At 43.2% G+C, this 26,493-nt stretch overlaps 1 protein-coding gene across 11 annotated transcripts in view; it reads left to right on the forward strand.

Moving 5' to 3' along the window:
* The window catches only part of SCMH1 (Scm polycomb group protein homolog 1), a 270,467-nt gene that overhangs the window by 59,140 nt on the left and 184,834 nt on the right, over positions 1–26,493 (forward strand). For 9 of the 11 annotated variants that reach the window (XR_012081153.2, XR_013538465.1, XM_072980285.2 and 6 more), the window contains 2 exons: positions 289–359; positions 2,579–2,813. Coding sequence is in view for 9 of the 11 variants with exons in the window: in XM_072980285.2 (XP_072836386.1) it covers positions 289–359; positions 2,579–2,813 (306 nt within the window). In the remaining 2 variants the exon portion in view is untranslated. The remainder of the gene's footprint in view (positions 1–288; positions 360–2,578; positions 2,814–26,493) is intronic. The other 2 variants (XM_072980287.2, XM_072980288.2) reach the window with 1 other exon arrangement.

The raw sequence follows: 26,493 nt of genomic DNA on the forward strand, positions 1-26,493 counted from the left end.
ACTAATTGAATTAACACCTGTGATTCACCCTTTTTATTTTTGTGAGAATCAATAAACACTTTATTTCATTTTGAAAGAAACACTTGTCCTTTTGATTTTAAGGATAGGTTAGTGGCAGCAAGTTTTGATAGAGAAGTAGTGAGCACTCTTATAGGCCTGGATGGGTAGAGGCTTGAGAGTGGCCTGCTACATGTAGCTAATACAGTTATAGGTATACCATTAAAATTCTGTTACATGCATCATTTTCTAAAGTTCTCACTGTCAATTTTGTCCCTCTTTTTCATGTAGGTCACTTTGCCTGGGATAAATACTTGAAAGAGACGTGTTCCATCCCAGCTCCTCCCCATTGCTTCAAGCAGGTAATGGGGCATTCCATGTTGTAGAAGAGTTGAGATGAAGGGGTCTGTTACTCACTGGAAGTTGAATGAATTTGAAATAGATTCTTGTATCTTCTCCTTACTGGCAACAGCAACTGATGCAGGGACCTCCTTGTAAATTATAGAACAGTGCCAAAAAAATAGGTCCAGAATGATGAAAAAATAGGTCTAAGAATGATGAAAAAAACCTAACCTTAGATCACAGGAGGGTTTATAACAGGACCTTTGGATATCTTTGAATGTGACCTATGTAGAAATCTAGATAACCATATATGCTGGCATGGATTTTATGTTTACTTTAGCCATAATGTAGGTTAATTCCTTGGCATGAGGAGGAGATTAGTTTCTTAATGTGAGTGGTGATTAGAATTTTAACATGGTTCCTTCAAGAGAGGGGTGTACTGAAGTATTATTAGCAATGCTGTTACAATACTGCAAAAAGGGCTGAAGCCTTGATAGAACATATTGACATATGAGAGCATCATACCCACTATTCTGTTTACTATTACAGGGACACTGAGATGGTAAGAAGGGAGGTCTAGGAGTGGTGCCAAACTCCAGGCCAAAATTTGTGGATGTTTGCATGCGGAAAGCCCCAGATTCTATCTCTGGCATTTCCAGTTAAATTAAAGTGGAAAGGAAATTGGAAGAGCTCTACCTTAGTGGTAAACATAGGCAGTGTTGGCTTGGTGGAGCCCTTTTGTGTTTATAATTACTGCAGAGGGAAATTTATGCTCAAAAATATTACTACAGTTTCTAATCAGTAACACAGCAAATTCTGTTTATTTCCAAAATTACTGCATTTTTGATTACTACATCCTACTGTAAACCATAGGGGACGTGGTGGCGCTGTGGTCTAAACAGCAGAAGCCTGTGCTGCAGGGTCAAAAGATCAGCAGTCGTAAGATCAAATCCATGCGACGGAGTGAGCTCCCGTCGCTTGTCCCAGCTCCTACCAACCTAGCGGTTCGAAAGAATGCAAATGCAAGTAGATCAGTAGGGACCACTTCGGTGGGAAGGTAACAGCATTCCGTGTCTAAGTCACACTGGCCACGTGACCACGGCTTGGAAATGGGGATGAGCACGACCCCTAGAGTCGAACTCGACTGGACAAAAAATTGTCAAGGGGAACCTTTACCGTTACCTTACTGTAAACCGTAAATATAATAACAGAATAAATGTGAAGTTGCAAAATCCATAGTAGCAGTAGGATTGTTTGTGTCTGCATTGTGTTGGGAGAACGATGAAAGTGGTTTATGGGATGTAAGATAAATAACATTGACAACCACTACTTTAGACCCTAAATGCTGCTCCCAATCAAAATTACTCCATAACGGCTGGACAAGACAGTTTCCTGTGACCGTAGAAGTGTTGATCAACATGTTGCTATAGACCAGCATGTTGCTGTAGCACAGAGTGTAGAACCAATAGCAGAGTAGGACTGGTTAATGTCTGTTTGTGTTTCTGAGAAATGATTTGGCTGTATTTTATTTGAAAAGCAGAGAAGAGGGACAGGGAAGAACAAATGGCCAGCTGGAGGCTGGCCAGCACTGGGGCAATGTGATCAACTGTTCATGACTTGATTTCTTTTTCTTTTCTTTTTTCCACTTGTTCCCTGCCCCTTTTTATTTCTCATTATGCAGTAGGAAACTAGTTCTAATAACCCTTCGATTTCAGGTACAGTGGTGCCTCACTTGACGACATTAATCCGTTCCAGCAAAATCGCTGTAGAGCGAAATCGTTGTCAAGCGAAATAAAAAAGCCCATTGAAATGCATTGAAAACTGTTCAGTGCGTTCCAATGGGCAAAATACCTGCTTGTCCAGTGAAGATCCTTCATAGGGCGGCCATTTTCTGCTCCCTGTATAGCGAAAAATCCATCCTAAAAACAGCATGGAGCCATTTTGCACAGCAGGTGGCCATTTTGGAAACTCCACGATAAGCTGTTTTGATAGTCGTAAAGCGGGAAATCGATTCCCGAAGCAGGGAACTGATCATTGTAAAGCGGGGTTTTCCTTTAGAACATCGTTTTGCGATCGCAAAAGCCATCGCAAAAACCTAATTGTCAAGTGGATTCGTTGTTTAATGAGGTAATCGTTAAGCGAGGCACAACTGTACTAGGAATAATTCAGGAATTGAGAATGGGGATCTCAGAAGGAAGGAAAATAGTGTAAGTCTTATTGAAATTCTTGTTCTCCTTAGTCATATACCCCACCGACCAATGAATTCAAGATCAGTATGAAACTAGAAGCCCAGGACCCTCGAAACACCACTTCCACCTGTATTGCTACTGTCGTTGGACTGACAGGTGCCCGTCTCAGATTACGCCTAGATGGCAGTGACAATAAGAATGACTTCTGGCGTCTGGTGGATTCTGCAGAAATACAGCCCATTGGCAACTGTGAAAAAGTTGGAGGCATGCTGCAGCCTCCTTTGGGTGAGTTCAAGCTCTGTTTGAGAGCTGTATTATTTGCATAAGAGAATAAGATTGTGTCTAGTGTCATCTAATAGATGGTTAGAGTTTTAACTGTCAAATATATATATAAAGTGTCATTATGAGGTTGGTCTTCTGATAAGTTGTTCTGTTAAGACTATCACCTGCTAGATTGCCTGTTTTGTTATTAGTCTGTATGCTTGTATGTTTGTTATTAGTCTGTAACAGTTAGTAAGGAAAATGTTAGGAAACTGATATGACTGGTATGAATATTATAAGAAGTCTGTCAAGCATATACCAAGTCAAATATGATATTTTTAAAATTTTCAGCATATTTCTTATGTAGATGTTCTTACAGTTTACTATGACTGAATTATTCTTTTATCAGCTGGCAAACACAAAAACATATCAAGGGACAATACAGTGGTGCCTCGCTTAACGACGAATCCGCATAGCGATGCGGATTTTGCGATCGCAAAAGCGATCGCATTGTGATGTTCCCTATGGGGAAAAATTGCTTTGCGATTTTTCCCCATAGGCCCCTTCAGAAGCGCCCGCCGGCCAGCTGGGCGAAAATGCCAGCGGGTTCTTCGGAAGGACCACGGGGGAGCCCTCCCCCGTGGTCCTTTGGAAGCGCCTGCCGGCCAGCTGGGCTAAAATGCCGGTGGGGCCTCTGGGTCCTCCCAAAGGCCCCATTTTCGCAAAGCTGATCAGCGGTTCCAAAATGGCCACTGGGTGCAGAAAATGGCCGCCCACAGCATTTTCGCGCCCTGTCCTCGCGGTGAGTTTTTCCCCAATAGGAACGCATAGCGACGAATCCGGATAGCGACATTAATCCTAGAATGGATTAACATTGCTATGCGGGGCACCACTGTATTATTCATAATCTCTGTATTGTTGTTTTTAAATTCACTCTTACTCTTCTGTGTGCAAACTCACAAAAACTCAACAGTTACAGTTCCCCTGAAAATACAGGTGTTCAGCTTAGGTGTGATCTTCAATTCGTCCCTGAACCTGCATGTCCAATTTTCATTGGTGACCAGGAATGCATTTCTGTAACGATCACCTCTCTCTAAAGAGAGTATGATGTTTAGACTGGGAGTCACTGTGGGTGCAAAAGTACCACCTATATCTCTGCAGTATGTCCTTTAGTTCTCAGAAGTGTGTAGCATAAGCCCCACAGACTATTCAGCCCTAAAAGAAAACCTTTGTTTACTTTTCAAGTAACCAAGCATTGACTTTGTGCTTCCTTGGATAGCACAACAGCCTTGTAAAGTAGGACCACTCAAACATAGTAACAACTTAGTGACCTTCTCAAATCTCTACTGGATTTAGGTGTAAGTCCTGCTGTTCAAGAGACAAGTCCTCTGTAAGAATTATATTTGTTTATATTAGGAAAATAAAGTAGTTTTCATTAGAATACAGTTGTTGCAATAAAGTACAGTGGTGCCTCGCATAGCGAGGTTAATCCGTTCCGGATTAACCTTCGCTATAGCGAAACATCGCTGTGCGGAAATAAAAAAGCCATAGAAACGCATTGAACTTCGTTCAGTGCGTTCCTATGGCTTGAAAACTCACCGCTGTGCGAGGTTCTGCCATAGCGCCGCCATTTTCGCGCCTTCGGTAAGCGAGGGCAGGGCGCGAAAATGCGGCGCAGACCTACCGGCGGCCATTTTGGAACCGCCGATCAGCTGTTCTCCCCCGCTTCGTTATGCGATATTCGCTAAGCGAATCGCTTAGCGAATATCACAAAGCGAAAAATCGCCATAGGGGCCATCGCTGAGCGAATGCTCCAGCGATGGCCCAGAGCACCTCGTTAAGCGATTTCATCGCTCAGCGAGGCGCTCGTTAAGCGAGGCACCACTGTATAAGCATATAATATATCCACCCATTACAATAGTCAAATAAAGCTGCTCTTTCTAAATAAAGTAAGAACAACTAAAATCTAAGCTAAGTAATCATTCTGATTTCTAAGCTGGGCTATTCACTCCCCCTCTTCCTCTTTTCAAAAGGCAAATCTTTTTTCTCTTACGTTCTGCAAGGATTCCTCAACATGCCATGAACCAACATTTCGCATGCACAATCATTTTTCTACATGTTTAAGACCTCCTTCCTGACACTGCCTATCCATCAACCAGTTAATCGCAACAACGCTTAACGCAACTCAGACATGGGGCAAATCTTTTGCTAGCACAGAGCCAGGGGAGCGTAGCTTGACAAAGCAGCCAGAGGCAAAGTGTCCTGCTCCCCCACAGTACAGGCAGAGATTCTGTGAACTGTGTCGTGTTTTTTCCTCAGGGGTGAGGCGTGGCCGAGCAGCCCCTAGCTGCATGGGCTCAAAATCCTCTCCTCCAGTGCCAGCGGGCGCCAAGAGTGGCTGTGAGGAACGAGAGCCACCCCATACTAGGCATCGGCTCTCTAGGCATCCAGCAGTGCGAAGGCACAGCGTGATTAGTTCTTGCAGTGTATTGGGTTGGTCTACACATGGCAGCTCATCTAGTATATCATCAGCCAGCCCCTCCATATATGGATCCATGAGAGCCACCTTGTTCCAGACCAAGTCTTGGGCCAAGAATCTGAACTCAATGGAATGCTGGGAAACTGAACCCTTACCCTGTTTCAGGGCCCGAATCTTCCTATTGGCAGGAAAAACCTCCCATGGATTCAAGGGCTATGGCAATAGTCCTGAAAAGTAGGGAAGATAGCCTAATTTTAATAAATGCATATATTCCCCCACTCACTTTAAAATTACAAATAACTGAAGTCTGGCACTCTTTAGCGACATGTATAGCAAACCTATTGGTAGATCACCCTAAGGCAAAGGTGCTACTCTTAGAAGATTTTAATGCACACCTCAGCCCTGATGATACTAATCTTGAATCAAAGTACAAGGAATTTTTAGTGATCTGGATGATTTTCAATAATTTCTCCCCTCCTAGGCTTTTCAAAGATTCATATTCAAACCTTGCAGGACTGTATTTGGCCAAGATAGCCTCCAAGTTAGGTTTGTACCTTCTGAATGGCACTTTTCTGGAGTATCATCCCGCAGAGTTCACCTACATGTCAAGCCAAGGATCCAGTACTGTTGACTATATATTAGTTTGTGCCTCTCTAATCCTGCTGATAACCAGCTTTCAAGAGTTACCCTATTTAGAGAGTGACCATTTTCCCTTACTGCTTCTGGTTAAACCTTTATTTACAACTCAAACTATGACTGATCAGCCTTCACATGAAGGCTTGCAAGTACTAACTCGTAGGGTGACATGTTCTGCACAAATGCAGTCCAGGTTCAGAGAAGTAATAGAGGCCAAAGATCACCTGTAGCGAACAGCCCTGCCCTCACCTGCCTGTCACCGCAGAGAGAGAAGTTCTGTCTGTGGCGGGAGGCCTAGCTGGGGGCAGAGGCCTAGACACTGTTGCTAGCTTACCAGGGCTGGTGAAGCAGCAATAACAGACTAGCACTGACAGGAAAAAAGTGTACTTTTAAATTGAGGCTTGTAAGTTGGATCTGAAGCCTGAGGGAAGGAAAATGCCTTTGACTAGGGGAAAGAAAGCTGAGCAGGTGCCTTATGAAATGGCAGCTGGGTCAGACAGTGAAAATGGGGATGTTGAGGAATGATTTACCTCAGCTCAGGAGGGAGAGTCCTCAAGGGAAGACCCATTAGAGTTCAGAAAATGGAGATTTGAGCTGGAGATGAAGGCCAAAGCTGAGGAAAGGGCCTTAGTAATAGAGAAAGAAAAACTGGCCTTACAAATGGAGAAAGAAAAAAATGAAGATGCAGGCCAAAGCTGAGGAAAGACAAATGGCCTTAGAAATGGAGGAAAGACTGAGGCAGAGAGAAATGGAGGCCCAATTAGAGAAAGAGAGAATGGCTTTTGAGCTTAGGAAATTAGAACTGGAAGTTCAGGCCAACAATAACAGTAATAACACTAGCAGAGATGATTCTGAGGGAAGACAGTTGTCAAAAGCAGATCTAAAGAAATTCCCTGTTTTTAGAAAAGATGATCCAGAATCATTCTTATTGATGTTTGAAAGAGCTTGTGAAGATTTTTCTGTGAGGGATTCTGAAAGAATGATAGTATTGAGATCCCAAATTAGTGGTGGACTGGCAGAAATCTATGCAGAGATGCCTATAGAATTAATTAAAGATTATAATGAGTTCAAAAGGTTAGTGCTTGCCAGGTATGGCATAAATTCTGAACAATTGAGACTGAAATTCAGGTCTTTGACCAAGAAACCTGATGAGTCTTACTCTCAGTTAGGGGCCAACCTGTCCAGATATCTAGACAAGTGGCTGGCACGGGAAAATATTGAGACAGTAGAAGACCTTAAAAATATTTTTGGATTGGAGCAGTTCTAGTCTCTCTTACCTGGAGAACTGAGATTTTTGGTCAAGGACAAGAAACTGGGAAATTTGAGAGAGGCAGGGGAGATTGCGGATTTCATTTCCCAGATCAGAAAATCAAGTGGTTATGAGGGGAAGGTTGTGAGAAAAGTGTGGGAAGACTCCAATAAGTACCCCAGAGGACAATTTAAAAACCAGCAGAAGGTTGGGGGCCATTTTGTGGGCAATTCCTCAGACCAAAACCAAGCCAGAGGACAAAATCTGGAGGGAAAAGGAGGTAAAGGTGCTGGGAATGATCAATGGAATGTTAGAACTTGTTTTAGGTGTAATGAAAAAGGCCATATTGCATCCCAATGTGGTAAAAATAAAGAATGTGTACTGCAAAAAGTAAATTTAGGTAAGCCTAAGGCAGTATACTGTGTGCTACAAGAGCAGAACAATCCACCAAGGGAGGAGTCAGTCGCTATGGCAACACCAGCTGAACTCTCTACACAAGCTGATAATATTGGCCCTGATTTACCTTTGGCAGAAATTAGACATTGCTTTTTAATTAAGACAAACCAGGAGTTATTTCAAACAGCTGGGGACCATATTTATATCTGTGATAACAAATACATGGCTTTGAGGGACTCATGTTCACAAGTCACTCTGTGTCACCCTGATATAATACCTCAGGAATACATCTTAAAAGGGGAAAACATGGTTGTAAAGGGAATTGGTGAAAAAGCAGTCACTTTGCCTGTGGCTGAGGTACACCTTAGGTACCAGGGATGGGAAGGACCTTGGAGAATTGGGATTTCTTCTCAGGTTCCAGCAGCGGTTTTAATTGGCAATGACCTCTCTGAACATGTGAAGAGGGTTTTAGTTGTGACACGTTCTCAACAAGATAAAACTGAGACAGCTGAGGAAGGGAGTGAAAATCAGAGAAAGCGAATGCCTGACAGTAGTAACTCAGCTGAAATATTTCCAGTTAATATTTCCCAAAACAATACGTTCAGTCAAGAACAGAAATCAGATTCCACACTGAAACAATGCTTTGAGAGCGTTTCTGAAGCAAAATTAACCCATGAAAGACCTGAGAGGTTCCACCTTGAACAGGACTTATTGTATCAAGAGTTGCTAAGGGACCCCAAGAAAGGGGGGGACAATCTGCAAAAACAGTTAGTGGTGCCTATGAAATATCGCCAGCAAATATTAGAAAGGGGACACTCAGATATATTTTCGCTCATCTAGGCATTAATAAAACCAAGCAAAGAATATCACAGAATTTCTACAGGCCTGAGATGGGAAGGCAGATTAAAACTTTTTGTCAGAGTTGTGATGTTTGCCAAAGGCAGGGCCCTAGTAATGACAAAACAAAAGCGAAGCTATGCCCTTTACCAGTGATTTCTACCCCATTCCAACGTATTGGCGTGGATATTATAGGACCATTGCCTAGAGTCACCCAAAGGGGGAACAGATTTATTTTAACCATTGTGGACCATGCCACACGATACCCAGAAGCCATTCCTCTGAGGAATATTGAGACTCATACTGTGGCTGATGCACTGCTGAGTTATATGAGTCGAATGGGCTTCGCGTCAGAAATAGTCACTGACTTAGGGACATTTTTACTTCAAAACCCATGCAGAGACTATGGCAAATATGTGGGATCAAACATTTAAATACTTCCCCATATCACCCGCAAACTAATGGGCTCACAGAGAGATTTAATGGGACCCTTATGCGCATGATTAGGGCCTATTCTGCTGAGAATCCTTACAGTTGGGATCAGAGAATACAACTTTTGTTATATGCATATAGGTCTGTACCCCAAGTACAGGATTTAGTCCTTTTGAATTGCTGTTTGGGAGGAAGGTGAGAGGACCCCTTGACTTAATTAGACAAAGTTGGGAGAAGATAACAGTCTGATCCTGAGAACGTAATTTTGTATTTAGACAACCTGATGAACACTTTGAAAAGAAATCTAGAGATAGCTGCTGAAAATTTACAGGTGCAGAAAAGTAAGCAAAAAGTATGGTATGACAAGAAAGCCAGGGAAAGAAGTTTTAATCCTGGAGATGAGGTGCTTGTGCTAAGACCTCTCAAAGGGAATAAGTTACAATTAAATTGGGCAGGACCATTTAGAATCATCGCCAAAATGAATGACCTTAATTATGTAATTAAGGAAGAGGGAGAACCAGGCAGGAGGGTGGTTCATGTTAATATGATAAAACCATATTATAGGGAAGAGAGCAGAGTGTTGTTTGCTATGAAAGAAGCTGATAATGAGAAACGTGACTTACCCTATTGGGAAGGAAGGGGGAAAACAATCTATAATCCTGAAGACGTCAAAATCAGCCCTGTACTTTCCCATGAGCAACAGGGTGAATTGAGGACCTTGATAACAAAGTACCGACAGGTTTTCTCCAACAAACGTGGGCTAGCCAAGGGAGTGGTGCACAAGATTGATACTGGAGTTGCACCCCCACAATCAGTTACTCCATATAGGGTCACTGGGCCATATGTTGAGAAGGTGCGCAAGGAGCTAGATGATATGCTGAAAGAAAACATCATTGTTCCGTCATCCAGTCCTTGGTCTGCTCCTATAGTCTTGGTCGACAAACCAGATGGCAGTGTTTGATTATGTGTAGATTATATTAAGCTGAATCATGTCACCAAGCCAGATGCGTATCCTATGCCCAGATTAGACAACCTAATAGAGACAATAGGGAGATGTCAATATATTTCCTGCCTAGACCTAACGAAAGGATTCTGGCAAGTGAGAATTGACCCCAAAGACCAGGAAAAAAACCAGCTTTTTGTAGTCCTTTTGGTCTATACGAGTTCTGTGTTTTGGTCTAAGAAACTCACCGGCAACTTTCCAGAGACTTATGGACCAAAATTAGCAGGGACTTAGCAATTTCACAGTGGCTTATATAGACGACATAGGTATTTTTAGCCACACCTGGAGAGATCGCCTGTGTCACCTAGAGACAGTGCTGCAAAGAATAACAGCAGCTGGGCTAACAGTGAAAGCAGCTGGGTAGCCCTGAATTGAAGTATTTAATTCATATAGTAGGGGGAGGTAGGATTAAACCCCTGGAAGCTAAGGTAGAAGCTATAAGTAACTGGCCTAGACCCACCAACAAGAAGAAAGTCAGATCATTTCTTGGGCTGGTAGGCTATTATAGATTTATTCCTAGGTTCAGCGAGATAGCAGCTCCTTTGACTGACTTAACCCGCAAGTAGAGTGCTGAATGTATCCAGTGGTCCAGCAACTGCGAGGAGGCATTCGGGAAGCTGAAGGAGGCGTTAATAATCAACCCAGTCCTGAGAGCTCCTGATATCCAGCGCGGGTTTACCATCTTTACCGAAGCGTCCTGTGATGATTTGTGTTTTTATGTGTATTAGAATGGGATATGTAGTCCTAAGATTGTCCCAATAGCATCCATCTTGATTTAATGTCTGTGTCTGTGGTAGGAAAATTTTACATGCTGTTTCAGAGAAGCTTCGTTTTCTGGTTATCTAGTTGCTAAGAATAGCCAGAGTTACATTCCTGGTAGTCATAATAATTCTGCCACAAAACATAACAACTCAAGCTCCCATGAGAAAGTTAGGCGGGACAACAAGACCCAGGAAGGGGTGTTCCTTATGAGGCATCCTGGGAAGAAGAAGGAAGTTGGTGGAAGTTGGAAAAAGATGGAGTTTGACTGAGAAAGGACAGACATGTGCTTTTTCCCAAAATGAATTATAACTTTTGAATGAAGCCTTTTTACCAACTTGGTCATTTGGATTACAAATGAACTCTAACTGTCCTGGTGGATCATGGACTATGGAATCACAGGAACGTAAGAATGACTACGCTTATGCACTATTCTAGTTTAGAATGCAATGTTTGTTTTATTTTTCTAGCTGGAGTGGTGGAGGTGATCTGTCTTGACATGGAAATGTTTCTAACTGTATTGCTTTGCTATAATCTGAATTCTTTTCTGAACCATGTTTCTTAATAAAGCAGTAATGATTTGGAATTGCATGCATTGGTTTCTTGAACAGACTAGCCTAGCTAATTGGCCACGAATATTTTGCTACCATATAGAGCCCAGATTAGCCTGAGTGTAAACTCATGGACTGTCTGTGTTTGTTGCTTTTTCTTAACCAAGGGGATGGACTTGAGGAAGGAGTGTTAGTCAGGGCCTGGCTGAGAAATTGGGCTCATCTTAGCTAATAAGGACTGGCTAAACTCTGAAATCTCTCCTTCTCCGGCTTCCCCTTAATCTCCTTGGAGATGGGGGATTGCTTACATGGTCGCAGCGGTTGGACAGAACACGGGCTGTGATATATTTCGTTTACTTGTGGAATGCAGCAGTGCATCTCGATGCATGTGCTTTCACAGCTGGGTAATTCGAAGCTCCGGCAGAGGAATTCCCATACTGTTTTACTTTGAAGGGCTATAAATCAGAGCTAAATTGCTTTTTTCTTTTCAGCTAAGGGTCTTATTGATAAGACGTAGCTCTAGGGCGAAGTCTGTTAAGGGACCAATCCTGTATGTATTTGTTTATGCTCTGAGAATTCAGATGCATTTTCATACAAGTCAGCGGACACTTCTGTAAGCTCCAGTGTAGGTCTGTTTTTCGTCAGAGTGGATTTATGCTTTTATGGCTTTTCTCCTGCTCTAATGCTTCGGCTGCAGCAGCAGGAGAGTTGAAAGGCTTTTGGAGAGAAAGGATTTTTTCTTTCTAACTGCTGAGTTAGACACAGTCTGCATGGAGGACCAGGATTTCTTGGAATTGCCTGGAAAACAGTTTGTGACTCAGAGGGCAGTTGGAATTCGTGGATTACAAACAGGTGGTGTAACATACAAGCTCACAGCAGAGGATATCCAGGAACTACTGGAATCTGACCCAGACCCAACTTGGTCTAAATTGAGGCAGACGGATCAGTCAGAGGACATGGCGGGCGCTAGCACTCCAGTCCGGGAGGGAGTGCCAGCCAGGGATATTCCTGATGAGACAGCAGGAGCAGCAGCAGCAGCAGCAAACGGTGCTGAGGGGCCTGATCCTAACAAGAGTCTATCACCAGTGGATAAGTTAACAATGATGTTTGCAGACTTTGTTGCTTGTCACACTCAATCTATTCATAATCAAAACATTTCTGAACGTTTATTGAAGGAGTACAGAGAGTGGAAGGTGGAGCATTTGGTTTATGAGCTGAAGGAAAAAGAGAAGTTTAAGAACTCAATAGCCAGTGTTGATAGAAGCAATCTACCTTACCACCATGATGGCGATGATATCTTATCTTTTTTATCTAACTATGAGAACACATGTAGAGGTCTTAAGATACCTGAGGCCTGGTATGTTAAATTAATGCGTACGCAGTGCTCTGGGCAGCTTACCAACATTGTAGCCAAACTGATGAAGAAACGGAATGGGATATTTTTAAAGTCGTGGTACAGAAAAAATTTGGTTTTACTTCGGAAATACTGAGGCAGAACCTTAGAAAACTGAAAAAACAGCCGAATGAGTTATTCTGCGCTAGCTGACAAGATAGAACATCTAGGTGACCAGTGGTTGAGCTCGTTGGGCGTTAGTACCTTTGAGGATTTGAGAACTGTGTTGTACATGGAACCTTAATTTAGTGCCTTCAGAAATAAGGAGTACTTTGTTGGAGAGAGAATACAAAGACTTACAAACTCTTGCTTTAAAAACTGATGAGATTCTCTCCTTTAGAAGGCCTGAACCAGCTTTAAGGGCAAAGACTGCACCAGTAGTGCCTAAGAGACAGAGCCAGTCTGATTTTAGAAAGCCTTTTCCTCAAGAGCCCAGGCAAACTTCATTTGAGCAACGCAGGAGCCTAGGTCCTAGCCAGACTAAAACGCCTCTTAAATGTTTTGAATGCGGTGGCTCTCATCTACGACAAGATTGGCTAAGGTTAAATGTGCCTGCTAGCCAAGTTAAGGAGCCAGCTAGAAAAACTCCTGTCCCAACCCCACGTAGATCCAAACCCGGCACTCCTAAGATGGCGTACGTAAGTTCTGTGCCAGCGGGAACTCAGCAAGTGCCAGCTGCCAGCAATGCAGTTTCTGTGCCTAACCAGTCAAGCATTGTGCCTACACAGAGTCAGGAAGGAGTTAACTGTAGTCCCTTCACAAGCCAGCGGAATGCAGGCAACAGTAAACCAATATGTGCCTAGAGTTTTGGACTTACAAATTGCTACAATTTCATCAGAAATTGTGAAAGAGTCAGAATCAGGAGAGAGATTTTCCATTATGGACCCTGATTTCATAGTGCCAACTACACAAAGGGATTGGGCAACCAGAACTTTTTCTGAGGTTGTTTTTCTTCACACACCAGGAGGTGATGTTGCTTTAAGTGCTTTTTGCGATTCGGGAGCCGATATTTCTTCGATAAGTAAACAATTTCTAGACCCAACCTTGATCCTGAACAACCTAAGGTGTCCAGTAAAAACTTATGGGTCTAAAGAGGCTGAGCAAAAGTATGATCCTTTGGCATATGTAAAAGTAACTTACAAGAATTGGTCCAGATCCAAGCATATTTTAACTCATGAGGGAAAACCTGATTTTCTGCTTGGAAATGATCTTGCTTTTTTGGATCACATGCAAAGTCAGAATGCAGCTTCAGTGCAGGTAGTCACTCGTTCTCAAAGTAGGGAGTTGCATGATCCTGAACTGGAGCAGGAATCCACTGAGGATAGCTCAGATGGAGACCTTATGCAACAGCAGCCTCTTGTGACCGAAGCTGATAATGCAGCTACTACAGAGACTAAAATGGAGGATGTGACCCCAACGGGATCAGCTGACTTTAGACTGAAACAACTTAATGATCCCACTCTAGCTTCTTTAAGGTCACAAGCAGACAACTATGCTGAACGTCCTGTGCATCAGCAAGTTAGTTTCCTGTGGGGAGAAAATGGACTTTTGTACAGAGAATATTTCCCCAAATCCAACTTGGATGCCCAACCTGTTCAACAGTTAGTCTTGCCTACTGAATATAGACTGAGAATACTAGAAATGGCTCATGACCATCCGAGTAGTGGGCACCAGGGAATACAAAAAACCCTAAAGAGGATTTCTCAATATTTTTACTGGCCTGGTATTTCAAAAACTGTAAAGGACTATGTCAGTTCTTGTGACTCTTACGAACGCACAGGCCATCAAACTGACAAGGTGAAGGCCGAAATGCAGATTATGGAGATTCCTGACCAAGTGTTCCAGTGTTTGCAAATGGATGTGCTAGGACTTTTGTTCCTACTAAATCTAAGAATACATCATTTCTTTCATCTCTTCAGCCAGTAGGTGGACTGAAGCCTATGCTATTAGCAATCTTACAGCTACCACCATAGCTAGAATCATCTTCTTGTGCTACTTGTGCTCACGTATTGGAGTACCATCCAAAATAATTTGTGATCAAGCAGGAGCTTTTACAAGTGAACTTATGCGTAAGATCTGCGAGATAAGTGGAATAACCTTGAGTTTTAGCACGGCCCATCATCCTCAATCTCATGGTATGGTGGAAAGAGGTCAGCAAACTTTGCTTAGGATGATTAAAACGTTGACCCAAGAATATGGAAACATTTGGGATGAACTTTTGCCTTTTGCTTTGTTTGCTTTCCGTAGCTCAGCTCATTCTTCGTTAGGTGGCTTTTCTCCAAGTGAGGTGGTATTTGGAAGAAATCTACAAGGACCATTGGACTTCCTGAAATCTGATTGGGAAGGTGTGGTTAAAAGTAGTACTGTGCCAGTTGCTGATTTTGTCAGAAAACTTCAAGAGAAACTCTTGGCTGTCCAGGAGTTGGCCAGAGACAATTTGTTGGATGCTCAAGCAAGCCAGAAGTTCTTTCACGACAAGAGATCCAGACACAGGGAATTTTCTGTGGGTGATTTGGTACTTGTTCTGAACCCACTCAGACCTTCTAAGTTAGAAGTGGTCTGGGAAGGTCCAGGTGAAATTGTTCAAAAATTGGGAAATGTCAATTATCTTGTCAAAATGTTGAATTCTAATAAGAAACCTGTTTTTTTACCATGTCAACAGTTTGAAATTGTACAAAGATAGATCTGCAATAGTTTTTCAATGTCATGCTGAATATTTTCATGCTGCAAATGAACCTGTTGAGATGTTGTCTGAATTGCAAGATGCCGGTACATGGTCTGATAATCTTGTTTTAACAGGTACCGTTGATCAGAAAGAAAGGTTGTTTCAAATTTTAGAACAATACCAAGATGTGTTTTCGGATAAACCAGGTTACACCAATTTGATCAGTCATGTGATAACTACTGAGAACAATGCCCAGCCCATACGGTCTAGCCCATATAGAGCAATTGGTAATCATGCTATCCAGATTGAACAAGAGATACAAAAGATGTTATCTTTGGGGGTGATTGAACCGTCATTCTCCCCTTGGGCTTCTCCGGTGGTACTGGTGCCAAAATGTAATGCTATGGGTGAAATTCTCGAGGAAGTAAGATTTTGTGTTGACTACAGAAAGTTAAACAGTGTTACTGTTCCAGATCCATACCCATTACCTAGAATGGATGATTTAATTGAACATCTTTCAAAGGCTAAGTTTATCAGCATTCTCGATCTAAAGAATGCTTATTGGCAGCTCGATTTGGCCGAAGATTCACGAGATAAGACCGCTTTCATCACACACGTGGGAACTTTTCGTTTCCGACGGTTGCCATTTGGTTTGAAGAATGCTGGTGCTTCATTTCAAAGGATGATAGACAAACTTTTACAAGGTTTATCTTTTGCAAGTGCTTATCTTGATGATGTTGCTATTTTCAGTTCTGATTTTGATTCTCACATGTCTCACATTGAAACTGTTTTGTCCAGACTTCAGCAAGCAGGACTGACAGTCAAAGCCAGCAAATGTCAATGGATGCAAGGAAAAGTCATGTACTTAGGTCATTTGATTGGGCAAGGAGAAATTCAGACTCTGCAAGCCAAAGTACAATCTATTAATGATTGGCCTATTCCAAAAACTAAGAAACAGGTACGTTCGTTTTTGGGCCTAGTCGGCTACTACAGAAAATTCATCCCTGATTTCAGTCATTTGGCTTCACCTCTGACAGAGCTCACTAAGAAGAGACAGGCTGTCAAGGTAAATTGGACACCAGAGTGTTAAGGTGCCTTTGATGCTTTAAAAGCTAAGATTATGGATGCACCTATACTGAAATCCCCTGACTTTGACAATCCGTTTATTTTACAGACAGATGCCTTTGAATTGGGCCTTGGTGCCATATTGTTACAGCAAGGAGAGGATGGGAACCTTTATCCCATCTCATACTTCTCTAGAAAACTCTTGGAAAGAGAGGTTACGCAGTACCTGAGAAAGAGGTACTTTAAATATTTTGGTCATTAAATTTACTTAGACGTTACCTATGGGGGCATAAGTTTACCCTCCAAACAGATCACAGAGTGTTAGTTTGGTTGCAGAAGATGAAATCTCACAACCAAAAATTGTTGAGATGGAGTCTAGCATTGCAAGATTTTGATTTTGAAGTTCAACACATTCCTGGAAAATTGAATGTTGTGGCAGATGGTCTTTCTAGAATGTACTGTGAAGATTCTTATGAACCTGAACATTGAAAGAATGTATTCAGCAGTGTGCTATGTTTCAGTATTGTTATAGTTAATTTGTAGTTGAATTTTTAGATATAACCAGTTAATTACTTTGAATTACTTTTTAGTTACTTTTGCTTGATTTCTTAAAATTAGATCAGATTAACTGCTCTGAATTTTAACGATTATCCGGGGTGGCATGTGATGATTTGTGTTTTTATGTGTATTAGAATGGGATATGTAGTCCTAAGATTGTCCCAATAGCATCCATCTTGATTTAATGTCTGTGTCTGTGGTAGGAAAATTTTACATGCTGTTTCAGAGAAGCTTCATTCTCTGGTTATCTAGTTGCTAAGAATAGCCAGAGAGTTACATTCCTGGTAGTCATAATAATTCTGCCACAAAACATGATAACAACTCAAGCTCCCATGAGAAAATTAGGCGAGACAACAAGACCCAGGAAGGGGTGTTCCTTATGAGGCATCCTGGGAAGAAGAAGGAAGTTGGTGGAAGTTGGAAAAAGATGGAGTTTGACTGAGAAAGGACAGACATGTGCTTTTTCCCAAAATGAATTATAACTTTTGAATGAAGCCTTTTTACCAGCTTGGTCATTTGGATTACAAATGAACTCTAACTGTCCTGGTGGATCATGGACTATGGAATCACAGGAACGTAAGAATGACTACGCTTATGCATTATTCTAGTTTAGAATGCAATGTTTGTTTTATTTTTCTAGCTGGAGTGGTGGAGGTGATCTGTCTGTCTTGACATGGAAATGTTTCTAACTGTATTGCTTTGCTATAATCTGAATTCTTTTCTGAACCATGTTTCTTAATAAAGCAGTAATGATTTGGAATTGCATGCATTGGTTTCTTGAACAGACTAGCCTAGCTAATTGGCCACGAATATTTTGCTACCATATAGAGCCCAGATTAGCCTGAGTGTAAACTCATGGACTGTCTGTGTTTGTTGCTTTTTCTTAACCAAGGGGATGGACTTGAGGAAGGAGTGTTAGTCAGGGCCTGGCTGAGAAATTGGGCTCATCTTAGCTAATAAGGACTGGCTAAACTCTGAAATCTCTCCTTCTCCGGCTTCCCCTTAATCTCCTTGGAGATAGGGGATTGTTTACACGTCCAACTCCGGGTTAGGAGCCGTGCTGTGCCAGAGTGACGATGGTGGAGACCTTCATCTGGTGGCGTACCTGAGTAAGAAACTGCAGGGAGGGAAGAGAGATCTGTCCACCATCGAGAAATAGTGTCTTGCAATTGTGTATGCAGTGCAGAAACTTAAGCCGTATATCTGGGGAAGACATTTTGTCCTTTGTACTGACCATTCCCCACTAATGTGGTTAAGGACTATCAAAGCTAAGAACAGCAAGCTGATGAGGTGGGCTTTGCTTCTACAGGACTTTGATTTCGAGGTTCGAGTGATTAAAGGGACTCAGATCTGTGCTGCAGATGCCCTCTCTAGAAGACCAAATGACTGAAGAAGAAAAATGGTCTCTTAAAATGGTTAAAGTATTGTTTATTGTTCTTGTTAGTTAGTTAGGCATCCTTCAGTCTCGAAAGACTATGGTACCGTGCTCTGTATGGAGGACTTGGAGCAGCGTCTAGTGTGGCTGAGGAGGCCAATTCGAGAGTGACAGTCTCTTCCACACTGAAGACAAATCCAATCTGTCCCCTGTCCAGCTCCCTGGTTTTGCTGCTTTTGTTACTTCCTCTTTGCCTCAGCCTGCTGGGCAAGGGTCTGTTCAAATTGGGAGAGGCCGTGATGCAATGCCTGCCTCCAAGCTGAACGCTCAGATGTCAGGGTTTCCCATCTCTTGAGGTCCATTCCTAAGGCCTTCAGATCTCGCTTGCAGATATCCTTGTATCGCAGCTGTGGTCTCCCTCTGGGGCGGTTTCCCTGCACTAATTCTCCATACAGGAGATCCTTTGGAATCCGACCATCAGCCATTCTCACGACGTGCCCAAGCCAACGTAGACGTCGCTGTTTCAGTAATGTGTTCATGCTGAAAATTCCAACTCGTTCTAGGACTACTCTGTTTGGAACTTTGTCCTGCCAGGTGATACCAAAAATCCGCCGGAGGCAATGCATATGGAAGGTGTTCAGCTTCCTCTCCTGCCGTGCACAAATGGTCCAGGACTCACTACAGTACAGGAGTGTGCTTAGGACACAGGCTCTATAGACCTGGATCTTCGTATGTGTCGTCAGCTTCTTATTGAGCCATACTCTCTTTGTGAGTCTAGAGAACATGGTAGCTGCTTTGCCAATGCGTTTGTCCAGCTCGACATCCAGAGACAGGGTGTCAGAGATGGTTGAGCCCAGGTACACAAAGTCGAACAACCTCCAGTTCTTGTGTGGAGATGGTAATAGAAGGAGGTGAGTCCACACCCTGGCCCATGACTTGTGTTTTCTTCAGGCTGATTGTTAGTCCAAAGTCTTGGCAGGCCTTGCTAAAATGATTTATGTGTTGTTGGAGGTCTTCAGCAGAGTGGGCAACAATGGCTGCATCGTCTGCAAAGAGGAAGTCCCTCATGCATTTCAGTTGGACTTTGGTCCTCGCTCTCAATCTAGAGAGATTAAAGAGCTTTCCGTCTGATCTAGTCCGGAGATAGACACCCTCGGTTGCAGTTCCAAAGGCATGCTTCAGCATGACAGCAAAAAAGATCCAAAAAGTGTTGGTGCAAGGACACAGCCCTGTTTCACTCCACTTCGGATGTCAAAGGGGTCTGATGTTGAGCCGTCAAAAACTACAGTGCCTTTCATTCCCTCATGGAAGGATCTGATGATGTTGAGGAGATGGGGTGGACATCCAATCTTGGGAAGTATTTAAAAAAGGCCATCCCTGCTAACCAAGTCAAATGCTTTTTTAAGGTCTATGAAGGCCACTAAGAGTGGCTGTTGTTGTTCCCTGCATTTCTCCTGCAGTTGTCGGAGGGAGAATACCATGTCAGTGCTGGATCTATCAGCTCGGAATCCACACTGTGATTCTGGATAGACTCTGTCTGCAAGAACCTGGAGCCTCTTCAGCACAACACGGGCAAGCAGCTTCCCTACAATGCTAAGAAGAGAGATGCCACGGTAGTTATTGCAGTCACCCCTGTCGCCTTTGTTCTTGTACAATGTGACGATGTTTGCGTCCTTCATGTCCTGTGGAACTCCACCTTCCCTCCAGCAGAGACAAAAGACTTCATACAGTTCAGTGGTGATGATCTCCTTACAGCACTTCAGCAGGGATGTTATCCTTTCCAGGTGCCTTGCCGGAGGCGAGGGAATCCAAGGCCGCTTTTATTTCTGCTAAGGTTGGTTCACTGTCCAGCTCTTCCAAGACAGGCAGGCACTCAATGTTATTTAATGCTTCTTCGGTTACTACATTCTCTCTGGAATATAGCTCGGAGTTGTGCTATACCCAGCGTTCTATCTGCTGTGCTCGGTCCTGGATGGGCACACCTGTAGCAGACTTCAAGGGAGCAGATTTCTTCTGCATTGGACCTAAGGCCTGTTTGATACCGTCATACATTCCTTTGATGTTACCTGTGTCCGCTGCTATCTGTATCTGGGAGCAGAGCTGGAGCCAATAATCATTGGAGCATCTCCTGGCTGCCTGTTGGACTTGGCTACAAGCAGCTCGAAGAGCTTGCAAGTTGTACTCGCTAGGACAGGTTTTGTATGCTGCTAGAGCTCTTCTCTTATCTTCGATGGCTGGCATTAGCTCCTCTGAATGGGCTTCGAACCAGTCAGCCATCTTTTTGGTCTTCTTGCCAAAGGTGGACAAGGCGGTGTTATAGACAGCGTTCTTGAAGTGTTCCCATCATTTAGGTGCATTTACATTAGCCGGACCTGGGAGGGCTTCCTCGAGTGCTTGGGCGAATTCCTTCACTTTTCTTTGATCACGAGTCTTGCTGATGTCAATACGTGGTCTTCCTTCCTTTTTCGTGTGATATACTCTCTTTGTTTGCAGTTTTACTCTACTACACACCAGGGAGTGATCAGTATCACAATCAGCACTCTGGTAACTACGTGTGATCGTAATACTGGGGAGGCTAGAACGTCTAGTGAGGATCAGATGAAGCTGATGCCAGTGCTTGGATCTTGGATGTCTCCAGGAAACTCTGTGTTGCAGCTTCGTATTAAAGAATGTGTTGCTGACACAGAGACCATAATAACAGCAAAACTCCAGCAAGCGTTGGCCATTTTCATTCATCTTTCCAATGCCAAAACGGCCTAGACAAGTGGGCCAAGAATTATGATCAGCACCAACTCTAGCGTTAAAGTCTCCAAGAATGAACAGTGCCTCTCTTTCAGGGACTTTTTTGATAGTAGCTGCCAGATCGTCATAGAATTTGTCTTTCACTTCTGGAGTGGATGACATTGTTGGTGCATATGCACTAATGAGGGTTACTGGTCCTGCTGATGAGTGGAGCTGCAGAGACAGGATTCTTTCACTCCCCACAGTTGGTGGAACAATGCATCTCAGAAGAGTATTTCTGACTGCAAAGCCAACACCATACTCCCTGGTCTCATTCGATGGTTTTCCCTGCCAGAAAAATGAGAAGTTTTTTTCTTTGACAGATCCCGAGTCTGGCAATCTTGTCTCTTGCAGGGCAACAATGTCCATCTGTAGTCTACTTAGTTCCATGTCAATGACAGCTGTCTTGCGCACATCATCTATTTTGTGGAGGTTGTGAGGAAAGCCATAGTCAGGAAAGCCAGGGGTCATTGTCCGTACATTCCAGGTGCCCAGCTTAACGGCAAAAGTTTTCTTATGATTATTGCATGGTGCACGGTTATCGATCTGCCTGTCGGGTTTGACCCTAAACCCCACGCACCCCGTGAAGTTAACAGACCGTGGCGAGGTAGCACCTTACTGGCTGGGGGCTGCCCAGCTTAAGGCGGGCGGTATCTACCTAGTGAGGTGCAATGACCTCTCCCACCATCAGAAGTAGCCCCTGGCGTCCTGCTCTACGCCAATTGAGCAAAGACTTATAACCGGTAACTGCTTCCCGTGTTGTATCAATGCTGTATGCGAAGCTGGAGTGTCCTCTCCAGAGCACAAAGCCTGGGTAAAATAATATGGAGGATAGGCTGTTACCCAAGCAGCAAATCCCCCCCTCCACGTCACTGAAATGGTCCAGTGGAGAGGCAAGAGCCAATACAACTGGTTCCAGCGACGTCGCAGGAGTTAGCAGAGTGACACAAACTGCCTCCGGGACTCCGGCTCCGGATTTTGCCTCGAGGTTCTCTCCTGAAGCCCTTTCCATAAGTGGATATAGCCACAAGGCAGTGGAGGTTTAATTTCGGAGTTTTCCTTCTCCTAGATGGGCTGCCTTCCAGGGCTGACGAGCCCCACCTACCCGGCCTCCTCTCTAATAGTGTGGAAGTATGCAATGTTAGTTGGGTTTCCTATTTATCAAATTGGGGTAAAAATAGGATTTGAAAATTTCATACACCATTAGATTGAAGTTTTCATACACCATTAGACATGCTCTCCTGCTCATCCTCCTTCAAAGCTGAAACTCTACCTTCCCTCAGGTCATGCATATTTACCATGTTAAGATCAGAGACAGGATCGTAGATAGAATTAGAGTATTTGAAAACATCTACCTGGCTTTGTTTCCTAGGCAAAACTTCCTGGTGAAATGGGCAGAAGCCCCTGGGAAATTCCATTTTAAACCATGTGTTGGGTCCTAGGAGATCCCATTTTAAACCATGTGTTGGGGGGGAGAGACAAAGAGAGAGGATAAAAGGAAAACATCTACCTGGCTTTGTTTCCTAGGCAAAACTTCCTGATGAAATGGGCAGAAGCCCCTGGGAAATCCCATTTTAAACCATATGTTTAAAATAAAGGATTTTCTGACAGATAGGCCACAGTCAGTAAGGATGGGATCCCACCATTCTTCTACCCTGGTACTAAGTACAGGAGCTCCCCAGGGCTGCGTGCTGAGTCCCTTCCTCTATTCCCTGTACACACATGATTGCACCCCACTATATAACACTGGGAGATCCCATTTTAAACCATGTGTTGGCGGGGGGAGAGACAAAGAGAGAGGATAAAAGGAAAACATCTACCTGGCTTTGTTTCCTAGGCAAAACTTCCTGGTGAAATGGGCAGAAGCCCCTGGGAAATTCCATTTTAAACCATGTGTTGGGTCCTGGGAGATCCCATTTTAAACCATGTGTTGGGGGGGAGAGACAAAGAGAGAGGATAAAAGGAAAACATCTACCTGGCTTTGTTTCCTAGGCAAAACTTCCTGGTGAAATGGGCAGAAGCCCCTGGGAAATTGTTCATGTACACAATTGTTCATGTACACCCTGATATATGTGATTTGTTGTATATGCAGATGAATTTGAATGTAAGTATAATTTTCAGGTTCTATTCTAATATTAAGTGTATGCATGAATGATCATGGAAAATGTTAATGAATGTGTGGGAATGACTTGCAGGTAAGATGTTTACTTATTGTTTATGAAAATGTTTAGTAAATGTATTATTGTTATTAGGTTAATTGTATTATTGTATTGCTCCTCGTTGTTTATAGAGGAAAGCACTTTAGCTTTCCCCCATAAAACAACTTGTTAAGGGGGGAGGTATTGTGGCATTCAGCTCTGCTCTTACCTGTCCGTCACAGCTGGGCAAGGGAACCTCAGCCAATGAGAGGACGGAGGGTGGTGCAGAAGTGGGAGGAGCTGGGTTATATAAGGTGTGTGTGTGGAGTTTTGAGAGATCAGTTTGAGAGATGAGTGATTAGAGTGATTGATAGAGTGAGAAAGTGCCTGTTGGTGAGGGAAAAGTGTGTGAGCTAGTTTCTGAGAAACAGTGATTGACTAATTGATTTAATACCAGTGATTTACTCCTTTTCTTTTGTACAGATCAATAAATATTATATTTTGTTTGAAAGAAACACTTGTCCTTTTGATTTTAAGGATAGGTTGGTGGCAGCAGTTTTTGGTGAGAGGTAGTGAGCACTCTTATAGGCCTGGATGGGTAGAGGCTTGAGAGTGGCCTGCTACAGTCTTTTATTGTTATATTTGTAGTTTTATTGCTTTTGGTTTATTTGATTTAGCTTTTTGCTGTAAATATCAGTACTTGAAACTCTGCATTCAGTTCTGTTTTCTGTATCGCTTGATGCTGTAATAATAAAGTATGTATGGCTGTAAGGTGGTGCCTTGACTTATAAACTTAATTCATTCCAGAAGATAGTCGTAACTTGAAATGGTCATAAGTCGAAGCACCATTTCCCATAGGAATGCATTGAAATATGATTAATCCATTCGATGGGGGGAAAAAACCACCAAAACGCTCACAAAAATAAAATGCTGCAAGCCCCATCAGAACGTGTCGGGGCTGAGGAAAAAAATCACCAACCCACCCCAAATGCAAGCCCCATTGGAACGCGTCGGTACTGGAAAAAACATCACCAAAACCCAAAAGAATAGTGCAAGCCCCATTGGAACACGCTGGGGTGGGGGGGGAATCACTAAAACCCAATGAAATGATGGAAACCCCATTGGAATGTGTCGGGGCTGGAAAAAATGGCCAAAACCCCCACAAACACAGCAAGCCCCATAGGAATGCACTGGGGCTGGGGGGAAAAATAACCAAAAAAAGAGAGACCCCGCCACACAACACATCATAGGCATCCTTCAGTCTCGAGAGACTATGGTAACATGCTCTGAATCGAGGAGAGTCCTCTCCAGAGCATGAAGCCCGGGTAAGGTAATATGGAGGATAGGCTGTTACCCAAGCAGCAGATCCCCCCTCTCCACATTGCTGAAATGGTCCAATGGAAAGGCAAGAGCCAATACTACTGGTTCCAGCAATGTCGCAGGAGTTGGCAGAACGACACATGTTGCCTTCGGGACTCCAGCTCCGGATTTTGCCTTGAGGTTAACTCCTGAAGCCTTTTCCATGAATGGATATAGCCACAAGGCAGTGGAGGGTTGAAATCAAGCCCCATGAGAATGTGCTGGGGCCGAAAACACACACACACACACACACACACACACACACACACACACACACACACACACACACACACACACACACACACAGACAGACAGACACTAAAAGCACCGAATCATAACATCCATGCTGCAAAACCCTGTACTCACCCAGAACAGGCATTTTAAAAAGCAGAAAGCAGCATCAGGCAGTCCAAAGACTCCTCCAAACGCACACTCTGTAGCAGCTGGGGCGAAAGAGCTACACAGCCTCTTTGCTGACCAATGGTTAGCAATTTAAATTCCCTGCCTTTCCCCCGCCTTTTTTCCATTCGTAACTCAAACCTCCAGTCACAAGTGGAAGCAAAATTTTGCATCCAGAGCTGGTTGTAACACTGCCAGAGATGCCTGGAGTATGGGAAACAAACAAGAAGAAATGAAAATTTTAATTCAGGATGGTAACTATGACTTGATAGGAATAACTGAAACTTGGTGGGATTTATTTATTTATTTATTTATTTATTTATTTATTTATTTATTTATTTATTTATTTATTTATTTAATATCCTGCCTATCTAGTCACTTAAGACCACTCTAGGTGGCTTACAACAAGCGTGATACAATATAATTAAAATAATTTTAAAAAGGGGACAAACTTTGGACAAGATGGAACAGACACTAGGAGAGAGGAAAAAAGAGGGAAAATCAGGAATTGGTTGAGGGGATGACTCCCATGATTGGAATACAGTGGTGCCTCTATTTATGACCATAATCTGTTCCAGAAGATGGATGCAACTTGAAATGGTCGTAAGTCGAAGCACCATTTCCCATAGAAATGGATTGAGATGCAATTACTCTGTTCCAGCTGAAGGAAAAAAAATCACACACACAAAAATCTAACTGCAAGACTCATGGGAAACACTATTAATCCCTTTTGGCTGAAAGGGGGGGAGAAAAGCAATCAAGTGTGCAAGACCCATTGGAAATGCAGAGAAAACAAATGGAGCAGATTGGAAATGCACAGAGAACAAAGGAGGCAGGTCGGAAATGCAAAGAAAATGGAGAGGCGGGGCTTGTCACGGTTAAGTCAGCAGCTCCTGGGAATAGCTCCTGGGGAAAGCTGGAACCACCCAGTCTGGGGGTCCTTCATGAGATGGGGGACCATAGGGTAGGCTAGGAGAAGTCTCCCTGAGCAATATGTGAGCAATGGAGGAAGGAAGGTTGGGCAGCAACCTGGCATTTCTTTCCTCTGAAGAGATCACTGAGCACAGATTGGGTGCAGGAGCCATCTTAGGCAACTAACTGTGAGTAACCCACCCACCCCGGAGGGGAGGAGAACAAAGAACTACAGCTAAAAATCCACAACAATAAATAAAATTGAAGCCCTTAATCTAAGAATGATCCTACAAAGCGGGAAGGGCTGAAAAGAAGTGGGGGAGTGGCGAGCTTGCTTACTGGCTCTGCTGTTTTGCTCTTTTAAAAGCGAAACCAGCTCTTTGCAGACCGGCTGAGGCTAGCAATGAGATGGTGAGAGGAAAAAAATTGGATCCTGGAAAAATTCCTTGATAAAATAAACAATGATGGACGGAACTTATGCTGTTATCAATAAGAAAATTGACAGAAAGAAAAATAACATTGTGCTACCAGACTTCTCAACAGTGGACAGAGTGCTGCCAAATCTTGGGAAATATATAATATCACTGGGGTGGAGAAGCCCCTCTCAGAGGCTACAGCTGTAAAAGGTTATATTGTAAACCATGAGAAGTTAGCTGGGAGAGACATGATTCTTGAAGGTCGACTGTGGAACTGAGAAAATCAGGGCTGGAGTTGTTG

This window comes from Pogona vitticeps, chromosome 9 (genome assembly GCF_051106095.1).
Source record: "Pogona vitticeps strain Pit_001003342236 chromosome 9, PviZW2.1, whole genome shotgun sequence".
NCBI classification, from domain to species: Eukaryota; Metazoa; Chordata; class Lepidosauria; order Squamata; family Agamidae; genus Pogona; species Pogona vitticeps.